The sequence below is a fragment of the Diuraphis noxia genome, unplaced genomic scaffold, assembly GCF_037042655.1.
Source record: "Diuraphis noxia isolate RWA-SAM2 unplaced genomic scaffold, SU_Dnox_SAM2 contig0005, whole genome shotgun sequence".
In the NCBI taxonomy this organism is placed as follows: domain Eukaryota; kingdom Metazoa; phylum Arthropoda; class Insecta; order Hemiptera; family Aphididae; genus Diuraphis; species Diuraphis noxia.
Genome location: NW_028301715.1, coordinates 32,358,653 through 32,378,024, shown reverse-complemented (window position 1 = coordinate 32,378,024; position 19,372 = coordinate 32,358,653). Strand labels below are relative to the sequence as shown.

The 19,372-nt window shown below is 28.3% G+C and overlaps 3 protein-coding genes across 5 annotated transcripts; 1 reads left to right on the top strand and 2 right to left on the bottom strand.

Moving 5' to 3' along the window:
- Positions 1-3,957: 3,957 nt before the first annotated feature.
- Positions 3,958-7,702, bottom strand: LOC107169784 (uncharacterized). Its single transcript, XM_015519641.2, has one exon. It carries the CDS (start codon positions 7,273-7,275, stop codon positions 5,143-5,145), a length of 2,133 nt encoding a protein of 710 aa, XP_015375127.1. The 5' UTR covers positions 7,276-7,702; the 3' UTR covers positions 3,958-5,142.
- Positions 7,703-8,064: 362 nt separating this feature from the next.
- Positions 8,065-13,594, top strand: LOC107169781 (uncharacterized). Of its 2 annotated transcripts, XM_015519634.2 has the most exons (14): positions 8,072-8,448; positions 8,737-8,918; positions 8,990-9,108; positions 9,176-9,351; positions 9,415-9,518; positions 9,586-9,734; positions 9,796-9,937; positions 10,006-10,097; positions 10,158-10,294; positions 11,314-11,361; positions 11,423-11,641; positions 11,721-11,903; positions 11,964-12,176; positions 12,682-13,594. In XM_015519634.2, exons 1-13 carry the CDS (start codon positions 8,319-8,321, stop codon positions 12,131-12,133), a joined length of 1,851 nt encoding a protein of 616 aa, XP_015375120.2. In that variant the 5' UTR covers positions 8,072-8,318; the 3' UTR covers positions 12,134-12,176; positions 12,682-13,594. The 2 variants fall into 2 exon arrangements, with proteins under 2 accessions (XP_015375122.1, XP_015375120.2); XM_015519636.2 differs by lacking the exons at positions 11,964-12,176; positions 12,682-13,594 and having other exon boundaries at positions 8,065-8,448; positions 11,423-11,651; positions 11,721-11,861.
- Positions 12,154-16,341, bottom strand: LOC107169782 (zinc finger CCHC-type and RNA-binding motif-containing protein 1-like). 2 transcript variants are annotated; one of them, XM_089228241.1, is made up of 5 exons: positions 16,322-16,341; positions 12,929-13,040; positions 12,632-12,850; positions 12,428-12,559; positions 12,154-12,349 (listed from the first exon to the last, which is right to left on the bottom strand). In XM_089228241.1, exons 1-5 carry the CDS (start codon positions 16,324-16,326, stop codon positions 12,248-12,250), a joined length of 570 nt encoding a protein of 189 aa, XP_089084367.1. In that variant the 5' UTR covers positions 16,327-16,341; the 3' UTR covers positions 12,154-12,247. The 2 variants fall into 2 exon arrangements, with proteins under 2 accessions (XP_089084367.1, XP_015375123.1); XM_015519637.2 differs by lacking the exon at positions 16,322-16,341 and adding an exon at positions 15,335-15,665.
- Between the last annotated feature and the right edge of the window lie 3,031 nt (positions 16,342-19,372).

Genomic DNA, 19,372 nt, shown 5'->3' with positions numbered 1-19,372 from the left:
TAAAAAGTTCTTGTTTTTTACATTTGTTCATTTTTTAATGGCCAAGTCTGATAATACCTACCTACTGCAGCCAGTTACATTATATTTTAGATGTTTTCGGTTTTAAACATTTTATCAAGAGCGTTTATACAAATTATTTTTTACCTCAATAATAATAAATTATTAAATACACATATGAGACACAACCCAAAAACATACTAAAATAAACACCAAGTATTAAATAGAAAATAATTAATATTTACCAATGAATATCACTATAACTTATTGTACAAATTATTTTATTTTAACCTTCAAAAATCGTAAGGATGTCAACAAAAAGAAATAAGCGGTTTAACCGAATAAGAACCAACCGGATGGCGTTAACTAATCCATATGTTGACACTTGACAGTTGACAGATTTAAGGGTAGAAGTACCGAATATGTATAGTATATTTTTCAATAACAAACTATCATGCGATACATCTGGGCATCTGGCATGGGTACCTACCATTATACCAAATGCATTTTTAAATCTCCATCATCGACTGACTACTATTTGACTAACACAATATGCATAGCTATACTTACCTACCTACGTATATGGTTAAGTAATATTTGATTTGACTATTATAAGTAGGTATATAATCACAATAAAGTAATAATTTATATACGCATTACGCAAAACCATGTAAATTATACAATATAAATTCTATACCTAGCTAGTCGTGAAAGTCAATAATATTGGCTACATTTCAATTTACTAAACAGGCAGGTAATATATTATTTAAAGTTTGTTATGACATATTAATTAAAACCGAGATTTTTTTTTGGAAATCAACCAAACATATTTCGGTAAACTTACTTTTAATGGTCAAAACTGCTCGTTATGAAAGTTTAAAAACTTATTTGAGTGTATCTGGGAACATATAAATTGAACACATTAATTTCGTACGAATTCTGTACATTATAGTAATAAGTTATAGTTACCCTTATCTGCCGAATGCCACAGCGCACATCTCACGACTAATACAATAATATTATACTGTGTTTATGAAATATATTATGGACAATTATTATTTACAATGATATAATAATTGAGACATCGTAGTCAGGTACTTCAAAATACTATGAATATCGATTGAAAGTACCAATATTAGACTATTACAATATATTTAATCAGTACTATGATGTTATGTAATACTTAGCTATATACTACCTAATATATATTACATCAAAACTTAAAATTGAAATAAATAAAAACCACCATCCCAGAAAGTATAGGGACAAATTGTTCAGAGGACATGCACAAGTACCTATTTAATTTAATAATTTCTTAAAATTTAAAAAATATATTGCGTAATTTTATCATTATTTAATTACCAACTTAACTACTTAAGTTTGTATTAAATTATTTTCCAATTAGCCTGCATCAACTAATATACCCTAAAAATTGAAAAATGCAATTAGTTTATCTAGCGTACGAGGTTTGTCTTCGTATAGGATTCGGACATATTATACATAAATTGTATAATTTTAGTTATATTTTATATTTTTATAAATAGAGCATACCATAATACTATAATTATAGGTAGGTATTAAGTTTTTTTTTTTATGAATTGCAGTTAGATTTGTACCACCAATAACAACATTTTTAAGTGTGAAAAATCGATTCTTATTATTAGATTAACCGTAGATACCTATAATTTATAGTAGGTATTACATAATTTTTATATTATTCTCTCTGTGAGAGTATAAATCCGAAAAGAATTTCAGCAGGGGGAGAGAGGTCAAAATGGATATTGCCGTGTGTCTATATCATGTATTATGTATATGGCTATGACGTCCGTAACGTTTAAGTGTTATAACATTTGTCACGGTAGTTTTATTTTTTTATATTCATATCGATTTATTTACAAATAAGTGAAGGCCCTTTGAAAATCTTCACCTGCAGGGCTGTAGGTCACCGTGACGCTGCACTTATATACTGCAGTATATACACCTGTAATAACGACAACAATTACCTGCTGGTAATGCAAACACTTGAATACCTATGCGACGGAATCCTACGACCACTGACCACTGTAGTAGTATATATACCTGGCCGATTGCTAATGTTTGAATTTTACTCGGTGTTTTGGCGTCATCGAGTATATTTTTTCATGGGTACGTGTAAACGCGAAAACACAAACCCATCTACAAAATGTCTATAATATACGATGTAGAAAATGTTTCTATAGTAAGTAAGCGTAAGCACTAAGCATTATTAGCAGCCTGCTGCTATACGTAGATCTGAGAAAGACATTTTGGGGCGCCCTGGACAACAGCACGAGTTTTTCCGACCCCGCCCACTTTCACGGTGCGATGGACACACGAAATAACAAGTAACTGCGTATAATACACATCATATTGTATTCTATAGGCAACTTGTGCGTGCCGTCGGAACTCGGAGTCGTTGGACGACAACTTACTAAGACGGGATGCCCGGATGCGTGTGTCTCATTGTCCGGTGGACGCACGAAGACGACGCGACGCCGACGGATGCCAATAATAATAATGCGCGATTTTATCGCCACGACCGTAACCACCGCCACTAACCTACGTAACCTTTATAGTGACCGGTACTCGTCTGAATGAATAATTATAAAATTATTTTATTTAAATCATGTACCTGCCTACTATCTACTGTACTTATACTAAAAGATGCTTAGACGTTAGACTAAATGGGATGCGCTGGCTTTACGGTATATTGTCCAAATGCACGGACGAGCTTATTAATTGCAATCGGACGATTGATACGAAAATTAAAATATTGTTGATAAATTGGTTTAAACGGTCTATATTATAATATACTATCCTTAGTATCTTTTATGAATTATAGTCAATTATTATAATACATATTAGTATATTAAATGATTTTATTGTTTGTTCAAAACAAATAGCCGGTCGTAAAAACTGAACCACCGCGGAAAATTTTCACGCTATATAGGTAACTCCTCTTTTGACTAGTTTCTATTATTATTTTAAAATAACTATTAGTTAATAATGTCAACACTATGACAAACCTGTGAGCTGTGGAGAACCGCATACAATTAAACACCTCATTGTGCATTGTTGAAAACACGAGGAAATCAAAAGTAGTCTCGGAATTCCAGACAGCATCTTCAAAACTTTGGGCCCCATTGACGACATCAGCCATAAAATTATTTCATTTCTCAAACATATTGATATGTATAACGCAATATAGTGAATTCTATGCATTCATTATTATTTAACTAATAACCTTAGTTGCTGATGCTTCAACATGAATAAAATAAAAAACATGTACATAAACTGACAAAAACTGATTTGTAATTGATATTTCTGGTTTGTAGGACTTAGAATGACTCAAGTCAAAATAAAGTAGGTTCTCCTTAATGAAATTATAAGTATAATGTCGGTATTTTTTTCAATATTTATGAGTTCTCGATATTTTATAGCACATAATTATATTTAACGACGATTAGGAAATAAATTAAAAAGTTGTCCGTAGATGTTGATGAAGATTTGTAAGCTTGAAGTATTGTATAAAACCGGTCGTCAGACTTGGAATAGTGGCGAGTTACTCAGTATATTCGTAAAAGCCTAAAAGTGGTCTACACGCCCTCGCACTACTATTTGGCAATAAAGGTATAGCGAAAGATGCAGCGGTTAATTTTTTATTATTATGGTATCTTAACCCTAAGGCACGCGCGCTTGGACACTTATAATTTGTACCACTAGAGTTTACTACACTTGCGTGCCTTGTACTTTCTATTACCTCCCACGCACAATGGATCATTTATATTTTTACAAGCAACTTCCAATGTCCCACTTTTACTTTTCGCCGTTTAAGTAATGATTTGTTTTTCACCTTCGAGTTATTACCTATAGATAAGATTAGGCAAATATTAAATAAGGACAAGGACAAGGGATCGATAATGAACAAAAATACTAAAAAAATACATATACATTTATATATTTTTTTATCATCTCCTCTTCATCAATATTTAAAACTCTACTTAGGACAGAATATAAAAAAAAGTATTTACAAAATACAAATACAATATATACTTTTATATATTTAAAAATACTATATATAAGTACACTAAATTGGATGATCACAATAAGTAAATAACAACATGATAAAGGTCGACTATAATAAATATTTTTAGTAAACATTCCTATTAAAATTAATCTATAAATGAGATTTAGTTTTGTCTGTAAGACCGGGAAAATCTTTCTTTTTTTTTTTTAACTCAAGGGAACACATTTAAATACAAATTGAAACTAGGGCAAGAAGCAATTCTACTAAAATAAGTCATATAATCCTAATAATAGTTGATACTCAAGTTAATTAAATATCTGAAACAAAAATCAACATTATAGTTTGTTAAGTTTTATATAATAGTAGGTACCGCTATATAATATGATCATGTTATCATAAACAAAAATGGATAAATTATATAAAAATAAAATTATACCAATATGAACGAAATTTTGATTTAAAAAAATTAAATTTTTATTAAATTTTGGAAGTCCAAACTGAATAAAATATTACAAAATATACTGAATAATTAATATTAGTCCTTATTCTTTTTTTTATTTATCAGAAATTTAAAACATGAGTACCATTACACATGGATTTATGGAAAAATAGTTAACCCAGGACGGATGATATTGTTTTGACAATAATAAATGGACTTCAAAATATGAATGTAATAAAATTGTTACTAGGTAGACATTTTGTAAGTACCTATAAAAAAAAAATGGCACAGACATGTTAGTAAAAAAATAAAGAAGCTAAACTATTTTTTTAAGGATTAAATAAATGTGTTAAGTATAGGCCAATTCGTATTGTTTGTTCAATAATAAGTATGTCATGTAAATTCAATGTTAAGAGTTTTTAGTTCTTAATATTTTAGATACATAAATTAGCATACTGACACTATACTTGGCCCCTAAGAAATAAAGCAGTCTTTGAAAAAAAAAAAATAATAGATAATAAGAAACGAAAATGTTATATAATGGAATGTTGTTTAAGCTAAAGGAACACATTAAATTTAAACAGAAAAAAATTACATAAATATTCTATGTACAAAAATAAAAAAATAAAAAAGAATAGTCAACTTATTTAGGGTCTATTTATTAAGTACAATAGTTATCCCTGTGATGATTAATTTTGATCGGATACATCTGATCTTCTGAGTTACGTTCATCAGCTAGTGGTCTAAACCTAACAAATCCATTTTCAGCAACTAACATGGACGGTGAAGGCTGTATGGCTGCTCTCTCTGCATATGCATACATACTTCTAGAGTCATCGTCCATTCGTTTTAATGATCTCCTTTCAGTAGTGTGCGCAAATAACTGATGGTTAGCCAATGGTGGACCACCCATTGAGTATGTGTCATCATATATGTGTTTACCCGTACGTAATGTGTAATTGTGCACAGCTTGATTGGCACTACAGATGGCTGGATAGATGTCATCTGATGGTGGATCACTCCGGGAAACAGTACCACGACATGGGAATAATGTTAAGCCGGATTGATTTTGAGCTTCTTTTTCACTGGTATACCTCAGTGGTTGTATGGATGCCCAAAATATCAAAAAACATGATGATATTTCTATCACACGTACAGAGAACTGATAGCCCCACCATAACCATGGGTTTGGCTGATCTTTACCCAGCATTTCATAAACACCAACCATACCATATAATTGAACTGATGCCATAAGAAGACTCAGCATACTAGTGGCCAATGTCACACGTACAGAATGAGCCAAAGTAGGGCGATGTTCATGGAAGCTAGCTCCAAATATAGTTCCTTGTTTCCTTAAGGAAGCATTAGTCATAGACCTATATAGACATACATAAGTCACCCCAAGTATTACACATAACAAAATGTAGATACATTTGGATACTAATGAAAGTATATGAGCTTCTGAATAAAACAATACAATAATACAAAATGCCATATAGCAACAAATAAATATTGCTAATAATGATGATTTTTGTAAGCTATAAAAAATTGTTTTTACATCAGTGGCTCGCAACAGAAACAAAAATAAAACTGAATATACTGTCAACAAGAGTGGGAATACTATGTTCAAAGCTAACCCAGACACTTGAATAGACAATGTTCCATTTACATTATATGGATCATATAACAAATAAGCACTCCTTACACAACCTATGATTATTAATAAACCATGTATGGTGACAAAGTAACCACACGTTAATAATTTTTTAAATGCTCTTATTCTTGCAATACTAACCATAGAACAAAAAACTAATATCAGGAAAAGTATAGCAATTAAATAAACATGAACATCCCAAAAAACTCCTAGAATATATCTGGCTCTTGGTTCAGGGTGATCCGGCATTGAAACAATCTCAGGATGTGATTCAGGTATATCAACATCACTTTTTGACTCCGTTACTTGTTGCTCCTTAGATATTGATGGTTCATATTCGGTTGTTTCTTCAGATGTTGTTTCATATATTTGAGATGAAGACGTGGTTTCAATTGGTTGTACAGTCCGTAGTGTGGGCTTGGGAACTTCTTGTTTAACAGTTCGAGATGGTTTAAGATCCTGGTCAAAGTTTGGCTTATCATTACCTAATAATCCATCCATTTTCTTACCCGTATCATCAAACAATATTCTAAAAACATTTGGGCTTGACAAGTTTTGTACTTGTTGTACCACAATACTATAAGTATCGTTAAGACCTTTGAATCCATTAACTGCTGTAGTACTAGTTGGTTCTGAATAAGTAGATTCCGGCACTCTTAACTTATTCAAACTAGGTGTGTTAATTGTCTTCTTTTTTGTATCTGCTACTGGAACATCTACAGGTCTGATAGGTATAAATTCTTTTTCGAATTTAGCCTGTACAATTCCTGGCCGCCTAGTTTGCAATGGCTTTTCCGAATTGCTACCCCTAAGTGTCGGTTTATCAGCAAATGGATTGAACCGCTCTGGAGGCAGGGGTGGAGTAAAAGTGTTTCGGTCTGGAGGATTATATGCAGGTATCAAACGATTAGTCGGGCTTGTCACATGTTGCTGTTGTTGTGACGAATTTGTCCGTGAAGCCCGAGAGCCTGATCCTGGCTTTGACGCTAGTGTCTTGTTGAACAGCTCATAGTCAACGCCATCAGTCAGCACCCGTCTATCTAATACACTCATGTCATGGTCGAACATTTGTGCATTACTGTCAGACACCAGGAGCCAAAGCATTGCCGTAAGCAATACCTGTGGCATGACTGGTCGCATTTGCGTGATATCAGATACGGACTCCTTTCATTATTAAAATACTGTCGCTTTAGTTTTTATTTTTCAAAAAACACTAACTCGGCCGTGTACTTAAATGAATCATGTCAACTTACGATTATACCCTGGACATTACAAGACGGCCGGGTTCACAGGTGTCGGCGGCACACAGGATACCGATGGAATCCTTTGTCATTATACGCAGTCGACACGACCACGGTAGCTCCAAAGTGTGTCAACACATTTTCACATCAAAACTCGCGCACTTCACTTCGTACTACTTTCGAACGATCACGACGGACGAAGAAATAAAAATATTTTAAGAACGATACGGAATCCACTGAAATCGCTCTTACGTACAGTGAATATACGCCCGGAAACAATAAACATTCCCTAATAAACCATTACGTCTGGTGCGCCAGCCATTTGCATTTTGTTATAATGAAATTCCCAAAGACTACTTAATAATCATATGGTTCATGGATGTTATAAACAAACGCACTACAATCGATTAAAAATTGTTTCCCGATTACTGGTGAAAATGTTGAAATAAATAAAAAATATATCATCTTATATTTTTACAGTATTTAAAAGCTATAATTATTAAGTATAAACATAAATTATTAATTAATATTAGAAAAATAATTTCTAGGTTACCACCATTAAGTGTGATAAGCAAATGTGGTAGATTTATGGTAGCAGGTATAAATATATTATGATCTAAGGTATAATTGATAATAGAGTATATTATTTATCAACCACGGCATGCATGCTGCGAAATATATTTTGGTATTGGACATTGGTGCAGACGTGCAGTGGCGCAGGCGGCGGCTGCTGTTGTAAACATGTTACCGAGATACTCTACTGTTTGTTGATATCAATTTGAATTTAAAAAGAAAATAATTAGATTGAATAGTGCTAAAGGCTAAACTGCTAATATGATTTTGGTATTTGCTCATGTATATGCGATTTTTTAAATAATATCATATCTTAATTCTGTTTGTTTTAAATAATGATTAGTGGATTAGCAAAAAATAATAATAATCATGAGTAAAAGACCAAGGACGGAACCACCAACTAATGGACAAGAAGATATTTGGGGTGATGATTTTACTTACGATGAAGTTAACTCGATTGTCAACATTGAGTCGTTGGCATCACAATCACATTTTCCTGGTGAGTTACTCAGTACCAAAAATATTTGAATAATCTAAATGTGTAACTAAATATTAATTGAGTTTTTATGTTAATGGTTGAACTTACAAATCACCTTGCAATTTTCCCGAAAATTAACGTTGTTGTTATGGTGATTGAATTTTGCTTAAATGTCCAAAATATGCTTAGCTATTAATTTAATTTATGTTTTTAATGCTAGTATATTTTAAATGACGCGTTCATTGTACAATTTAATACATTTATTGTGAGTATGTCATGGTTCAACCTATATCCCCTTTTATGTTTTAGTTAATTTAAATAACCCTGGTAATCAAAGGGAGAGTCAAATTAGAGAAGGAGAGATCAAAAATTTAAAAAATAAAATTAAGCAGTTAGAAATTCAACTGTGCAACACAAAACAAGAAAAAGATGATAAATTTAAAACCATGAAAAATATTATCGACTGTAAAGATACAGAACTTAAATTCCAAGTTAGCTGTTTATAATCAAAGTGTACTCCAAAAATTAATGCAGATTAAATGTCTTTATTTATTTTTTATAGCAACAAGAAATGACTGCTCTTAAAAATAAAATAAAAGAAATGAATGTCATCAACAAAATTGTCCCTCAGAAAAATGTATCATTTAGCTGTATGAAAACTGGAAGTAACTCAACTTTATTGTAAGAAAAAAAATTAGTTTTCCATATTTAATCCTTACTAATTCTTAATAATTCTAAAAAAATTTAGACATAATGCTTCAGAGCATAATACAAAAAAAAATGTATCAACTCAAACATTTCAAACCAATAACAATGAACATTTACTATTAATAAGGGATAATTTTCCTGAAATAAATAAAAGTTACGAAAAGCTGAAAAAATGTTTGTATCCTGACTTATTTAGCATTCAAAATAACCAAAACGGTAAAAAATATATATGAATGAAATAAGTTTCTTAATTACATATTTATATTTTTTAATTACTAGATGTTAAAAATTTAAGTACAATACAAGATTGCCATCTAATTTTAGCCAAATTGATGGTGTTGGAAACTTTTGATGAAATCCAATCTTACTCATTAATTGAATTGGTAAATTAAAAAAAAAAACATAAAATAAAAATAAAATATTAATTTAAATTTTTCTATAATTTTTCAGTTATTTGAAAACTGTAAACATATTTTAGAATCTACAATTGAAATACTTCAAGAAACAATTGATGAAGAGGATTTTGTTAAAAGAGAAAAACAATTAATTTATAGTTACTTAAATTTAGATGAACAATGTTTTAAAAATAGGTTTTCTATGTAAGATATATATATATATTTACTCTAATCAACATTATTTTTTTATCAATTACATTTTTAGGTTTGATTTACAATTCTCTCATCTATTGGATTGCATATCAGTATTAACAACTATTTCTAATGTTGTCCCAAGAATTGTTATGGATCATACAAATAATTTATTTCAAACAATTGTACACTTTTTACAAATAATTGGATCACAAGTAATAATTATTACATTTGAATAATTTTGGTTTAACTATCTAACTTTTTTATTATTTCATTGTAACAGAGTCGTACCCTGGAATATATTTTGGTAATTATAGCACTGATAAAATTTCTTACAAATATATGTAGTTGTAATTGGGATATTACAAAACAAAAGTGAGTAATATAATATTTGAAATATGATTTTATTTATTTTTCATATTATAAACACTTTAGGCAATTAGAAATTTATGGGATAATTAAAGAAATAGTATTCTGTCGTCCATGCCTTAACATTGTACAAGAACTAATTAATTTATTAAGTAAAATTTCTATATATACAGAGATTACCGACAACCTATGTCAATTATCTGGTAAGTTATCTAATTTTAAAGCTTAAGTATATTAAATAAAATTAATTTAGATCTATATACTCATTTTTTAACATGATTTCCTTTAGACTGCCTTGTTGAACTTAATAATGTTAAATAAATTTTATAATGACTATATAATGATTTATGAATAAGTTAAACTATTTAAATATTTAAATAACACATATTTAGGACTTTTTATATTTCATTAAATACACTTATAAACTATATTATCAGTTGAATGGTGGACAATTTCCCCACAAAACATTTATGAAAAAAAAAAATGTTTAGTGATTTTTATTAGTTATTAATTATATTTTATGTAAATACCTATATAAAATTATTATTTTTATGAAAAAAATTTTTTTTTTAATTAGGGTGGTTATATCCTCATCGAAACATTTTTCGGGAAGAAAATGTCCTACTACACCAAAAACAGTCTGATAGAAATTGTCCAGTTAGTTTATCAGTCACACCGTTTTTGTTAAACTCAAATTTAAATTGATATTTAAAAGTAGTTCTTGAGTTTTGAATATTAAAAAATAATGTATATGGATTATATGCCCATAATTATAATTGACTTAGTATTTTATTAAATTTAACATTTTTATTCAAAATGCTAAATCAAAAGTTACATACAAATTGGAAATTGGATTTAAAAAATGAACAAGTATATTAGTTAATAGGCATCTTCAAAAAAATGTTGTTAATATAAAGCACAATATAATGATAATTTTAATTATTGGCTCCAGTTCACTAGGTATTTGGGTTACCAGAAACCAACTGTTTTTAATGCCAAATATCTTGTTAATATATTTTAAACACAAATTGTTTTCTTTAGTCGCAGAGGTATCAATTTGGGATATTGTTGAAGACTAATAATTAATTATCTTAAAATAAACTATATACCTACCTACCTAATGATTAAATTCATCAAAAAATTTAAATTTTAAATGTCTTGTTATATTATTAAATATCTCCACATTTATGATTAATATGATATTATGTATATATTTTTTTAGCCTCTAATACATTTATTCTATCGGACAGAGTTAGTACATTTACAACAGGTAAAACTTAACAGTTTTTTAAAATTTTGTTTTAAAAGTAATTCTATTATTAATAATTTAGGAACATGTGTTCTCCGTGTCCTTTGTCTTCAGCTAGAACTCCTCAAACACAGCAATCATCTTATTACAAATTATTTATATTTTGTAAATATCCTTCTAAATAGTACACATGTACCCAGATGGATGAACAAAACACCAAATAAAACATGTGATTGCACTGCATCTTTTATAGAATTAACTATACAGTTTTTATATATTGTCTTCAACATTTATGAAAAAGGTTAATTCGGGTAAAATTTGTTTAGAAAGGCTTTCTTAAAAATTAATATTTTTATTAACTATAAATGTTAATCGTTTAGAAAGAGAATCTTACGACATTGATCTATTAAAACTCATAGAAGAAATTGTTGAAAATAGTTACTCAATATTATATCGACTAGGAAAGTTAGATGAAGAGTTTCGTAGTCACATAAGTAAATGTAAGGGTCGTTATGATGTTATTGTACTAAAAATTCAAAAGCTTGAATTCAGAAAATCGAACAGTAAGAACTAGACTTAATTTATTTGTTAAATTGATTATATTAATATTTGTATTCATGCAGAATTTTTAGTAAAAGAATTGAAAAAGTTTGAATTCAAGTCATTAACACATAGCCAATACAGTTCTTCAATACCTTATGAAGTATTTCCAATTGACAAACCCAAGTTTACACAAAAATCACAGTACCAATTCGATGAACCTAACAAACAAATTTCTGAAAATAATGTTTGAAATAACTATCAATGCATAAATTATATCATAGAACTATATGCAGGTGTGTATATTAATTAATATGGAATTGTAATATCTAGATTAAATATAGAATAAAAACATAAATTAAAATTTTTATTCAATAAGTTCCTCCTCATCACTGAAGTATGAATTTTTACGGTATACTTTTTTATGTAACACCTCAACTTTGCTGGACTGGTCAATAATATTCTCTTCCTGAAATAAAAAAATTAAATAACCAAACTATATGATAATTTATATAAATAATTATTAATTATTGATAGTAATGCTTACTTGTATTACTGCACTTAATGTCTCCATTTGAGATATATCACTTTCTTCTTCATCACTATTTCTTTCTTCATAGTTTTTAGTTCTATCATAAAATTCTGTATCCTCTTCTGAGCTATGATAAGATTCTAGATTCTGTAACAGAAGAAATAAATCATTTAAAATTTATAATAATTTGTTATTTTTTAAATGAAAAATTGTTCTTACTTTGCTACATCCTTCATTACCATCTAAGTTTTTCTTTTTTTTCTTTTTAGGTGGTGGCTGTCGTTCACCCAAACAATTTTCTGGACATTTGTAGCTAAGATGACCTTCTTTGCCACATTCGTAGCAAAAACTTTTGTCAGTATACTGACGTTTCCTGATAAATTCTGTACTACGGCCATTGTCTAGTGCAATAGAACTTTTTAACGTCCTTCCAAACATCTAAGACACAAATTAAACTGTTGTTTTTTAAGAGGTATAGATGGCTTAAATATTTTTGTGATAATATGGTATCATTACTTGTATGCCATTTGTAGATTTAACACACATGTTAGCTTCATTTTGATTAAGAAATAATATAAATGCCACTCCTTTACTTTGACGAGTTGTTTTATCTTTAACTATTGTAATTCTAATAAAATAAAATTATATTAATCACAAATTTAAGTGATTTATTAAAAATGGTGCAACATCTTGTTTTAAAATTAATACATATTTATTAATTACTTATGTAATTTGTATATTATTGTTTTTTTAATTTATTAATTTTATGAATAAAATAACTTTATAGTTACTAAATGTATGTTATATATTTACCTATCCCTGTTTTGTGACTATACATTTAATTTACCTTCTCAACAGTTTGCATACTACAAAATAATAAACTTGGATTTAATGTTTTGAAATATTTAAACTTCACAAAGGCCTAAAAATTCCTACACATAATCAATTAGCAAAAGCACATTACTCTAAATTTCACTCCAACTTAAACTCTCACACTAATCCATTAATAAAGCATCTTTCTTCCACCTCACTTCCTGGCAATGTACGCAGAAGACTAAAAAGGCAGTGGCCTAGAGACCTGCTAAAAAAAAAAAAATAAAAAAATAAAAACCCACGACATCTAAAATGTTCTCGATCAGGTGGTGCTGCTGAGTGCCTACCCCTAAATGCTAAATTCTGCTATTTCATATTATATAAATTATCAAATTTGCTCATTGTACATAGTTGTATAGATTGTAAATTACTTAAATATATAAATAAAAAAAAATATTTAAATGAATTCTACTTCAAAATTAAAAACTTAGTTTTTAAATAATCTAAATATTACAGCTCCTAGCTGATAATTATACTTTGTCTTATTTCAAAAAAATTAATTAATTCTACTAATTGACTCTGAAAATAATATTTGGAAAAAATGAAATGACAAAAATGAGCATTGTTAAAAATATGTTTAACGTTGTTTAATTTAACATAATTTAATAAACAGAGTGATTTTTTAAGCAGACTCACCTTATTTTTATTCTTTGGAATTAGGTTAAATTTGGTTTACAAGACCATAATTTCAAATACTTTGGATTTTTTATCAGATATTTAATTTTTTTAGAATTTTGATGTATCTAAATTAAAAATCAAGTTTTTTTTTTGAATTAAATAACTTTGTCTACTAAGGATATACCTATGTGATTTTAGTTTTTTTAGTTAATATAAAGTCTTTGATTGTAAAAATGATTTTGGTTTAATATCTACTACTCTTAATATAACACATATTTTATATTTTTGCTAAGCCATTTTAAGAATGGTTATATTAAATATTTAAATTTTATTTTAATAACTCAAAAACTTTTGATAGTTGATTAGAAACACGTTTTTTAGACATACTTGTAAATTTTAATAATGTGTACTTGAATAAATTTACTATTTAAAAAAAAAAAAAAATGAAAACAGTGGTGAGCATAATTAAAAATCACACTTGCATTAAAACCCAACTTAAAAACTTCCATGCCAAGCTTAAAGACTCGGACGGCGTCCATCATTACCAATTAGGAAGCAAAACCTAAACTAGAAGGCTACAACCTCAACTGCCCCAAGACAAACTCCCAACGGACACTAAAGAGCTCTCATCAAAAGTTGAAGAATAACCAATACTATTAAACTTATAACTGTGAACTGATATCATTATTGCCATTAATATAAATGTAAATATTAAATTGTAATTGTAATAGCACCTAATATGCTGAAACATTTAAAAAAAAATTACATTGTATGTTGTTTGATAAAGTAAATTTGTATTTTTTGATTTATTTTGTTTTTGCTATTTTAATATTCCAGTTTTAAAAATATTTAATATGATAATTAATTTAAGGTATAGAGAAAACAACTTTTATTTAAGAAAAATACAAAGCGGACTGCCTGTTGAACAAGTAGCCTTTAATGACACAGTTTACAAACCAGACATTTCATTATTGGGTTATTTGTAGATAAAATAATATGTAGGTATTTAATCAAGTCATCATAATTATGTTAATATAAATATTATGTTTGTTTGATACGTAAAAATATTTAGGTTGAAGAACATTTTAAGAAGATATCATTTAAAAAAAATTGATTTTATTCCAAGATAAAATCAAAAATTGATTTAATACGAAGTTTTAGAAACAGCAAATCTATATTATAGAAATGTTTTAATTCATGAATTTAAACTGTCTATTATTATTCATGACTCTATAAAATATTATTTAATGCAAGCTCTGCATGATGACATATTGAAATGTCTAAATGTTTAATTATGTGCTTATTAGTTTAAATAAAGTTTTAGACTGTGGGGAATATTCTAATGTGTGTATGAATTTTAACTTAAAAGACATACCTAATAAAAAAAAAAAAAAAAAAACAAATACTTTTAAAACGCTTATAGGTACCTACTTAACTATTTTGCCATATTTTTCAAATACTTTATGTAAATCGTTGTTTGTCAAATTGAATGGAAGATTTGAAACATATACCGTACATTTGCTTGGAGCTAATTTATTCATAATTAATGTGAATTAAAAAAAATAAACTAACTTATCATTTACCTAATAGAACACTAGGGTACATATAAACAAGTATTAGTACAGTTGCAACTAACGTAAATACTAATTAAAAAAAAAGTATTCCACTTAAAGTTTTTAACTGACGATCCATATACAACTAGTTATATAGAAGCAGAGCCGCAGAATTATTATTATTTACTATAATACCTATAACAATATAAAACATAATATACCTAAAGAACTCTACTCTGTGATACAAACGTAGCAATACTAGCAATACTGTGGCGGTCGTAACTCGCAATACACTCAATACTGGCAAGTGGCAACAGTGGCAACCACTACATACACACACAACTACACAAGCTTAGCGTCTAGAGACCATAGATATTATCATTTATCAGCAAAGAACAAACATTATCAGTATCACTATCACTGTAGTTCGCTTATCACGTTATATAAATCTAAACATGTACAACTGGGTAATTGAAAATTTACTATATATGAGGAAGAGTCACTTTCACTCTTTACTTCGAACAATAATTTATCCATCTCTAATTTTTTAATTTTTTTTTCATTATAGATATTCTGAGCTGTAGCATATCGTGAATATACATGTTTAACAAACGTTTCTGGTCGTCCGTGTAAAAATGAAGGTATTTTATTTGATATTTGTTTATAATATGATGAAAGTTTGTACCAGGATGTTCGTTTGAAGATTTACTACAAACATTTTTGAAACAGTGTTACAGTTTTGAATGAAAATAATGAAAATGCCATTACCTCTATTAATCCAAATTCGAGTACCAATGAAAATATTTCAAATATACCAGCCCAATGTCGAGAATTGAAAATAAATGATTTAACTATTTTAACTTACATCATAGACGAAACACGAAAAACAACATCTAAATAAAAAGACTAATTTAACCTAACCTAATTTGTATTATTATAATATTTAACATGACAAAATAAATTTTGTAATAATTTAAAAATAATTATTAATAATAATTTATTTTGTCAAGTAAGATTTAGGTATTAAGATATAGGTGACACTATCATACTATTATGTGATAACAATGATAAAATAAAAATGATAACACTTTGGTGCTGTAATCGACTGTATTTATAACGACCCAGAGTTCAATGGTTACAGCACAGAATATCTGTGTTTAGTGTTTACACTGTTTACAGATTGCAGATTTAATTACCTACGTAAAACTATTTACGTTTAAAATAGTATATTCTATCCACCATGCAATTTTCGACTTAAGTTGAACTATTCATAGGCATTTGAAATTTTCGATCATTATTAGTTTTTTTTAAATTAATATCGATAAAAATGTATTTGTTTGGCAGAAAAGCCTGAAAATTTAATACAAGGCTCTTAACATATTTTTACAATAGCAGTTGCAAAATTAAAGAAATACATAGTCACAATTTTTTTTTACAAGCATTCAAAGTTTGAATTTTGACAACATACGTAAAAATCATGAAATTTCGCAAATTATTTTAAACTAGAAATTCATAAAAAATTTTCTTTTTAAATCTAAGATTTGAAAATTTTTAATAATCTATAATATATTCTAGACAGATAAACCGCCTTCGCTCAGAATCGTTTTTCGTATACAATGATCCCAACCATAGCATATTTTAACATACAAAGTACGGGGCTCTAGTGCCCCTCCCCCCCAGTGATATTTTAATGCTACCTACTGGTGGGTGATCGTGCCACACTGCCACTGACTAATACATTCTCATAACGACCGATAGGTACCAATGTCAATTATTATGTATAAAGAACATAAAACTATTTTAAGCTTTCGACTCTCTTATAGTTTATCCCATACTATATATTAAACAATAATAATATTTTATTGAATGTAGAACATATGTCACATGCTCACAACTATTTTGTCGGAATCGTTTATATTATATACCTATTGATAATATAAATTATACGAATAGATATAGTTGTACTGATGTAGTACGAAAATAGTACACGTAATTTTAACGATGCTATCAATTACTTCGGAAGTCGTCGATCGTCACCGTAAATTGAAGGTTGGCAGGTTGGGTGGGAATAAAGTGCTATATTACAACATTTCTAATTTTCTACATATTTTGAATTTTCGTCCTGTACTCCTGATGAAAGACAGGCGAGGCGACCATATTACACTGTATAGGTAAATTTTATTTAATATTTTTCGGCTAAAATACGGTTTGGCTGATATATTTTCGGCTACTATACGCGCTCCCTACGAAATTATCGTAACAATAATTATTGAGATCATTTAAATAGACTAATAAGGGCATGGGTTTATTGAGATTACGTATCGCGAATAGCGGGATGTGAACCGATTTAAATAATCTGTGCCCGTATGGTGATTTAATCGGAACGATACAAAAATAGAATAAGCCGATAACAAAAATAAATTAATGTAAATTCATTTTCGGCAGTCGGCAGAAACATTGTGTTTGTGTAATTAGAATTCGTCATATAATTAATATTATTATTTAATATACATTTTTGTCTGGTTTTATATTTTATTTTTATAAATAATGCAGGGCAAAATTTATAACGGCCGACAGGCTAGTCCGCTCCTGCCCCCTGGCTACATGTATACCAGAGAAAATAGATAGATTAGTTTAGATTAGGTTAATTATAATAAAATAAAAAAATTGTTGTTCATATTTGATTATATTGGTAATTTTGCTATAAATCAATTTTATTTTATAAGAAATACATTATTAATGATATATTAGGGCGATTTTTTAAACATGTTCACTGCATTTTTATGCTTGAATTATGCATATTATATTATTTTTATTAATATTAAATTATTACATTATTCTACTTGAAATACTAAGAAATAAGGATAATAGTCTATCAAATAATTAAAAACATTGTAAATGGATACGAGATTAATAATTTATTATAATTCGGTAAGTAGATATGTAATATAAAATATTTGTTTATAATTACTTCCTATTACCGTTGAATGTTGATTAAATATACATTGTATGATTGTTTTGACAATTTATGATATATGATAGTACATAGTTACTTACACAGTTGTACACACAACACAATGTGCTTCAACTTTGAGTTAACCAAGTGTCCAAGTTCGATCGTAATATAATTATTTATATTTTATCTAATCACAATATCATTATGTGCGTTTTACACCACGACGGCCAGCGTCATTTCTCCATGGAATGAGTCCAAGAAAGTCTGGTTCATAAAATATTAATATATTAATTTATTTGAAAATAAAAATAAATTATTTAATTACTAGGTAACTTATTAGGTATAGAAAATAAAAACTAAATAATTTATTATACAAAAACCATATATTTAGTAAAATATTATAATATAATATTTTTTTTTACTCTGTTGCAGTACACTGACACCCATAACTGCAGTTGTAAGACCCTACGAGATTAGTTAGTACTTAGTACGAGTATGTCAATTAGAACTTATAATGCCGTTGAAAATTTTAAATTTCTGAAAATATGACAAAATATTAGATACCATGGTATAACTATGTCATCGGTGAATGCGATTGATTTATAGAAACTCTAAGACTTTATAAATATTTATAATTACTTACCTATAATATAATAATAGGTATACCTATAAGCTATAAAAATCCAAATCTGTGGCACTACAGCAGTCAATTTAATATATTATTCCGTTCTGGTAAATGAATAATTATTAATTACTAATTTCATTTACCAACATCCATTTCAGAGCGGCGAAGATGATGGTTTAGAGTTAGTAACCACACAATAACAGAAGTTTCACTAGAAGGAATAGAAGGATCAATATTTTTGTAAGTTTTTTTTAATATTCTTTTGTTAAGAATGGTCTAATTCTAATATATTATTATAAATATTTCGAAACGGACGAGCTTCTTGAATACCGAGG